Here is an 8,324-nt window from a genome sequence, read left to right on the forward strand (position 1 = left end):
ATTTTATATAATATAAAAAATATTTAGTTAATCATTTACCACCCAAACTTCCATGGCATTAGAACCCGGAAGAGGAAGAAGAATATGATCCTTGTCCTATATCTCCATTCTCCACCACCAACCATTATTACACATTAAGGAAGATTCTGCCTTCACAACCAGATAGACTTTTCTAGATACAGCTGTTTGCATTCTTATTAGATGTTGGTATTTTATTATACACAAAGCAAAGCATCTAGTCATCTACATCCATCAAAAGAAACAAATTAACGCAGCAGCAGCAGCAGCTTAGTAACCACTCATTCACATCTTCTTTCCAATCCATTCCCAGATCAAGCCTCCTGCAAAAAAAATGGGAATAAAGGATTATCAATAACAGGTAGTAGAACAACCCAATTTTTCCATCTTTAGACAAAAACAAAAAAACAGGGAGAGGTGGTGGGCGGTAGGTTCCATATTCTCTTTAACATAAAATAGTTTACCCCTGGAAGAAAGCCATGGATGTCATCAGTAGCATGAACAGTTCCTGTGCTAATATATGACTGACCATTTTCTTCTATATCTTCCAACCTGCAGATGTCATACATGGGGGAATTATTGAGAAATCGTACGCAAAAAAACAGAGAAACAAGACATCTCCGTTCTAGAATTCCATTTGATGAAGCGTGTTTTAATACAATACTATAATCTGCAGCACAGTACATGAGTCAAAGGATGCACACCGATAGAGATAATTGACCATAATCCCAGCACTTTGACAAAAGCCTTTCTCCTGAACGATCAGCCATCCAATTTATTCTTCCAATCATCTACCATAACATAATAAACACGAACACTTCGTTTCATTTATATCTAATTTGATCCCAGTATAATGAAGGAATCTAGCAAGAATGTGATAGTGACTTGTAGATATATTATGGCTTATATCTACAAGTTTCGTTGTAGGGTGTGTAAGGTGTTGTTGTATTTGTGGTTTTGATGTTGATGGATTTGTATTTTTTTATTTTTTTTTATGATTTTGTATATGTTTTTTTTGTCATTGTGCTTAACCTAAGCAGACAAATAATTTTGTTTCTTAAAAATATATATAGATATACTATGGCTTAGGAGGACAAATATACTAAAATGTTTTTGTTTTAAACAACAAAAGGACAAGGTCTTTCATAGGAAATAGCATAATCAGATGAAGTATCTGTTTACCTACCGCCCCATTCTGCAAGTGGAAATTTGCAACGGAATCCAAAGCTCTTCCTCTCTTCTTCTCTAGCAAAAGGTACCTGCAGCAAAAAAACAACCCACAAAGAACAGATAATGCTAGGAATCGTGGATGTGCAATTATTTCCAGTTCCATGAATAAATTGTATCAGCATCCAGCCACACTGTCAAGCAAAAAATCCTACGCTTTCTATGACTTACCCAGTGCCTATCCAAACAAGCAGAAATTTAACCCTCTACCTGGCACATAATCGCATCATAGGGGCTTCTAACACAGACACGAGTTCATCAGACTTTATCCATTCATAATTTCTTGATGTTAACAAATTCCATAATACTTTCATGGCATCTTTCTCCCCCGTGAGCTCCATTTGAATGGAGGCAATAATTATATATTACTTACAGAAACATCTACAATGCAACGCCAAGAAAGAGGGATTGGATTATTATGAATAGATTGAGCTGAAGCAATACTTGGACGCGTCATGTAATGCTCTTTCTTCTTCCGGTTCCAAAATGTTCTCCCTGAAAGTAGAATCTGATCTTTCAGCAGATACCAATTTCGCTAAAAGCCATTGTGTATATCCTGGGATTGGGCTAAGTGTTGCAAATGTCTGAATGGAAAAACTATCAACTGATGTAAGAAAATTCATTCAACGCCTAGTGACTGCACCACATATGTGCAATGGTAGACAGGAAACGAACCATAAGAATGTGATCTGTTTACTGTAAACACTAGAGTCTAGAATTGAATATGATTGTCACAAAGATGAAAAATATGCAGACAGATAGTTGTTACTCACATATATATTGGGCATATCCTTTTTCACCAGATCAATTACTCGCTTAATTAGGAATTTTCCGAGATTGATCCCTTTCAAACCAGGCTGCCAATTTTAAAATAAAACAGCAAATTAGGCACAGAAAATCAAAGCTATCAGAAATGGAGAAGATAATCTTTATTTACGAGTACAAAAAATTTGGACCTGAGTTGACGATATTGAAGAAAATAATGCACAAGTTGCCTCACATTCATGCATTGAGGGTTCATCCCATAAAACTTCCTGGAATTGGGAGTCGCCGTCAGACAGACATAGAATTCTGAGTAGGAAGACAAGATTTTACCTGAATTGTTTGAGAAACGTTCTTCTGAAGAGCAACTTCTATAAAGATTAATGGTTCACCTGATCAAATATTTATAATTAAAACCAGTGAATGGATAATAAGTTGAGACAGAAAGAGCATATACTTATCGATAATAAGTTGCTTATGCATACACAACAAAGTATGTACAGTTTCTAACTTTGTGATCTCATCAGTCAGCACTCAGTTGTTCCATGGTTGCCAACCAAAACAATCGAATCCCAGTCGGGTGTGCAACAGAATATTCTCATAGGTGTTTGATAAGAGAGAGAGAGAGAGAGAGAGAGAGAGAGAGAGAGAGAGAGAGAGAGAGAGAGAGAGAGAGAGAGAGAGAGAGAGAGAGAGAGAGAGAGAGAGAGAGAGAGAGAGAAAGAGAGAGAGAGAGAGAGAGAGAGAGAGAGAGAATGCTTACTGATCCAGGCGAGAGAAGTCTCATTCTGGTTCTCATCAAGATGGCGAGACCTTTCTTGTTCATAGTTGGAGAGAATTCAATGGAAAGTTTGCAGAGCTTTACGTACTAAAATGAAACCTAAAATTAAGAGAGAAAACAAAAACCATAATCGGTTAAAAAAGATTATTATTTTTATAAAAAAAATAAATATCATTCTCAATTTTAATAAAATTACATTCAAAACTTAATTTGAAATAATATAAAATAAATTATACAGTGTAATTCCGCAAAAACCATTTACTCGTTGGAAAGGTACAAGTATTTTAACATTCATTTTGGGTGTCATTAATCTTAATAAAATAAAACATTATTTCAAAAGACTTTAAATAAATCCTAACCAATTTTAAAATTAATTAAAAAATAATTAATTTATATTCAAATTAAAATAATATGGGAATTTATAATAATCAAAATATAATTTAATTTTTAAAAATTCGTTATTTAAATTAATTAATTTAAAAAATTATTTATTTAAAAACAGGGTCGTTAATTGATTTTTCAAAATCAACAAACTGGCATACATGTACATTAGAGTTTCTTTTAGTTCATAGTACGGTGATACTCGGGAAATGACTTTCGCGCTTTATCTTTCGTACGTGTTTTAAAAACGGTCTCTACTTATAAATTTGACTATTGAAAATCGGTTGTATAACGCTTTATTTTAACCGATTATTCTCTGGTCCTAGACATGCGTAGGTTTGTACGTATTAAAAAATTATAACAACAATTATTTAAATACTGGTACCTATTGCGGATGACGTTGACTAGGAAGGAAAATACCTGAAGAACACTAATTTTTTTAAGGCATTAGGGTTTAAACATAAATCCTAAACAGACATTTATCAAAATACTTTGTGTGGAAATATCCCAAAAATATTTTGAAATCATTTTCTATTTTTTTGGGGAATTTTTAGAAAATAGTTTAAGGTTCCAAAATTATAAAAATAATTTTGGAATTTTAAAATTGGAATTTTAAAACTGGAATCAAACAGGCCTTAGGACCGGTGTCTTAGGCCCTGGGTTTGTTTTTATCGGTCGGGGCTAAAAAGCCCTCGGTCATGGTCGAAGACCCCTCGGTCTATGTGTAAGATCCTCATTTGGGGTGTGGAAGTCCATCGGTCGGAATGTTAAGGCCTCTCGGTCCTAGGCTAGAATTCTCGACCATGTACAAGAATTCTCGATCGGACGCCTCGGTCCTAAGTGAAAGTCATCGGTCATAAGTTTTAGAGAGTTTTCGGTCGAGTACGAGACTCTTCAGTCCTAAGTCCGACTTCTCAGTCGATCATCTCGGTCCTAGATGAAGAACATCGGTCGGACCTCTCGGTCTTGACTAAGATTTATCGGCCGGACCCGTCGGTCCTAAAGAACATCAAAATTGCAGGTTTTGCAATTTTGATGGATACTTTGATTTTTTGATCCAAGGGCCTAGGTAGCTTCACAAAGCTCACAAGAACATTTAGAACATCATCCCAAGGTAAAATCGACCTGAGAGGTGATCAATTCATTCAACTAGTTTATGATCAAAAATCGGGTTTTTGGTTTTAAAATTATTTTGATGTGTAAGGAGTTTGTCAATAGTTTCCTTATACTCATATACTTTATTGGTACTAAAACATGAACACTTGTTGTTCATTTGGATCAATTAAAGAACTCCAAATTTCAATTATTTTGAAAATTTTGATTTTGATTAAACATGATCAAGATGGATTAAAAATGATCTAAACAGTTATCCAACATCATTAGAAACATGTTGGGAATCTTTTTAAGCTATTGTTTTTGAGGATTAGCTCAAGAACGGAAAACCTGTTTTTCAATTTCTTGAAATTCAAATTTGGGTATTTTTGTTTGAGATTGATTGATCAGTCTTGACTTTCATATAAAACTTATAAATGATCATAAAATCGATTTTCAATAAAAAAAAATTTAACAACCAGGCATCATACAAGCTTATGAAAACTGAAATATAAAAATTTTAAATTTAAACTGGAAGTATGAATTAAATGGTGATTGAAAACGTACCAAAGATTGGAGAATACTCCTTAGACCTTAGGAAAGTTTTTGGGATGCTCAGATCCAAGCTTTAAGATCTTATACAGAATTTCGAAAAATCCAGAAAGCTTGAGCTTTAATGACAGATTTTCTAAAAATTCATACTAAAAGCTGAGAACTTGATCTCTTGACTTCGGAATTGTTAAGAGAGACTATTTATAGCCTCCTAAAGTCGGTAGAAACAGCCAAGTGGCTTGAATCAACCAAAATACATTTATGATATTTTGGTTGTTCTTCCGAACAGTTGTTGGAATATGCATCATTGTTGCCTCAAGATGTAGGAGAAATGATCACCGTGGTAGGATGATCATTTTACCTTTCGAATCAGCCGAAATGTTGAACTATCGGTAGAGTTCCATTTTTGAAAAATCAAAGATGTCTGTCGTCCTTATCATTCCGGCAATCACGATGAAGAAGACGGTCGCGAACGAAACAACGTCGTTTTTGGCGAGAACGCAGACACAGAGTGGTCTGTTGGCGTTCTATCACAGTTTTGTCGTGATTCACACGTTCCGTCACGTTTCAGTTAACGGGCGTTAGCTGATTCGTTGTTATGCGGGCACGCACTTCTTCGGTTGCAGCGAGCTACGCGTGTTCTTCCTGGCGTTGGATGAAAACCCAGCGTCCATCCAATGGTCGCGGTTCTGGCTATAACAATAAATCTGTATTTCAGCTACACTCGATTACATATTTATTTTTATTTTAAAACCTTAAGGGTTTGTTTGAAATGTATTTTTCTTTCACCCTTTTGACTTTAATTTTAATCTTTTAAAATACACAAAATATAAAATAAATATGAAAAATATTTTTTCAATTTATTATTTATTTTTTTTATATATTTTTGGGTTAAATAAATAATTTTGGTAGAAGTAAATTTATGGTTTATATATATATATAAAATACAATAATAATAATAATAAGAGAAATTATTAGGTGAGAGAATTTGGTAAGAGAATGACGTGACATAATCTTATTCGCTGAAAAAATAAAATAATTTCTCTATTTTCTCTCTTTTCTCATACTTTTACATTTTCCAACCAATGAAGGTGATGATAAATCATTCTCACACCAAATTACCTCTCTCTATCACTCCTCTAATAATAATAATAATAAATTTATGAAATAAAAATGATAAAGTTTTCTCTTTCTCCCTCTAACCAGATCATATGAGTAAATTGATTTATAGGGTTTTTTTGGATCTTTTATATTCCCTTCCCTCCTCTCCTGCTGCTTAGTTTTGTCTTAATTTTGTGTTGCCGCATAGAGTGTAGGGTTTGTAACTTGCGATTTTGTGCTGCCGCAGAGATCTTTCAATGTGTACCTCCGTCCTCCGCTTATCCTTCAATAATGTCGACCTCCTCCTGCATCCGGGTTCGCTTGGCCATTTGGTGCTTTTTTTACTTCATCCTTCACTTCACCGTTTGTTGTGTTTTCTTAGTATTGTTAGGTTTAATGATTCATTTGATTCCCCGTTTGTGTAGTCGAAGAGGAAGAACAGGCAAGGAAGAAACTGTGACTCTTGGCCATTCGCGAGGGTGTCGCACACATCTTCGAATCTTTTAATGATACCTTCATTGTGAGTACAGTTCTATTTGTTTCTCTGTACTTGTATGTTGATTCTCTTAACAGAAACTCATAAGTTCCATATGTAAATTTCAGCATGTAACAGATTTGTCTGGACGAGAAACACTTGTTCAGCATGAAACAGATTTCATTGTTAGTTGTGTTTATTCATGATTCTAGATCTGCTGATGTTTTTTTTATGTTTATTAACATGATTATCTTGTTCATAGTATTTAACTTGATCTTCCATAACTGCTTGTCTTCCTTCTGGAATGAGATAATAAAAAATCTTCGGGAGGGAGGAGGATTGCGTCTGTTTCTTGTCTTTTTATTCTTTCTGATTTAGACTCTTAGTACTGTTAAGTTGATAGTGTAGTACTATTATTCAACCTTAGACTAAAAATATCTGATTGTGTTTCCATGGAATGTTCAGCCTTTAACCTTGTGAAGATCGTTATTAAACCTGTCGCCATTCTAAACTGTTTCTTTAGATAGAGTTTCAATGCTTGGAAGAGTCTGCCATCTTCGTCATTTTTTTACCTTTGACGGCCATTTGTGAATCGCTGACTTCTTCGGAGCACCAATTCTCGGTCAATCCTGTAATTGCTAATCATGTTTATGCCTTTGTATTTCTCTGTGCCTTGTACTCTCCCAAGTTATGCAGTTGGTTAAGAGTTGATTTTGAGCATTGCCATTTTGTGAAAAAGTGAAACTTTCTTCCATTAAGAAACTTTCTCAATAGAATGATAATTCTTTTTCCTTACATTTATTTTACTTCTACCAATTTATACATTTGTTTCACAGGTTAATATGCACCAGAAGGCAGATATACATAATTTTATAATGAACCAATGATAAAGTTATTAAGGTTGGATCTATTTTTTTTTCTAAACTCGAATCAGTTTAAAAATAATTGATGAAATTGTTCTTCTGTTATCAGGTCAGATTATGTTGGCGAGGTTGATGGTGTGCTGACTGAGAAGAACTCTTTGGGTTGTAAGAAGGACGTTGTTATTGCTGCAGGTTATAAGAGAGGTTAGTATCCAATCTTCATTTTTTTTAAGATAAAAGGTCTTTGCCGGTTGGTTAAATTACCAAATCGGTATAGGGTAATACCGATTGGTAACCATGACAGTACCGATTGGTCCGATTGGTAAACCAATCGTTGTATGCCCTTTTTTTATTAGTGCTCTCTAAAAAATTAGCACATGCGTTTCTTTATTTCAATTTTATGCATTTTCTTAATCTTTCTAAAACCTCCATACTTACACTTATTTGAAAAGATCAGTTAGGGGAAAATAGACACCCGATTCATAGGAAAATCAACTAGCTAGGTTTATGGTTTAGCCGGTGAGTGAGGAAAAAATCTTGCTATGAGTTCTACATTTATCTAATCGCATCCCCAAACATATATGATGAGAGATTTCCTAAAATGTTTGTTATTTTACTCTCTATACATGCATTTCTAATTATTCTTCCTTCTTTGACTCATTCATCATACTTGTGAGTTTCTCAATAAATATTTGACTTCATGTTTACCTTATGGTTAGGGTTTGGGTTCGATTAAAACAACCAAATAAATATCTTTCAACGAAAATATATAAAATAATTACTTTTAAATCTTGAGTGAATATTAAGATATCATTTTTTGATATAATTGAGATATCATTGAGATCATATATATATATATATATTTCAGGTATTATCTCAATCTTACCCCTATTTATTTTTTGGATCATCATAACCTAGACACATTTTTTTTTATAGAGATCAATATGAGTCTTTTACCCACGTGATTAAGTTTGGATTTATTTTTAGACAAACAAAGATGAAATAAATAAGCAAAAACCAAATTAACCTAACTTTAATAGGAGTTTAATTTGCCCTTGCCCATTTCATTGGT

The 8,324-nt window shown here is 33.8% G+C and overlaps 1 protein-coding gene across 1 annotated transcript; it reads right to left on the reverse strand.

Annotated features, from left to right (window-relative positions):
* Positions 1 to 332: 332 nt before the first annotated feature.
* LOC124913232 (malonyl-CoA decarboxylase, mitochondrial-like) lies at positions 333 to 6,974 on the reverse strand. Its single transcript, XM_047453829.1, is given in 11 exon segments — positions 333 to 341; positions 483 to 570; positions 723 to 772; positions 774 to 809; positions 1,205 to 1,277; positions 1,456 to 1,602; positions 1,690 to 1,829; positions 2,019 to 2,102; positions 2,202 to 2,279; positions 2,341 to 2,399; positions 6,962 to 6,974. Coding segments are annotated over 11 exon segments (777 nt in total).
* Positions 6,975 to 8,324: the final 1,350 nt, after the last annotated feature.

The sequence above is a fragment of the Impatiens glandulifera genome, chromosome 1 (genome assembly GCF_907164915.1).
Source record: "Impatiens glandulifera chromosome 1, dImpGla2.1, whole genome shotgun sequence".
NCBI lineage: Eukaryota > Viridiplantae > Streptophyta > Magnoliopsida > Ericales > Balsaminaceae > Impatiens > Impatiens glandulifera.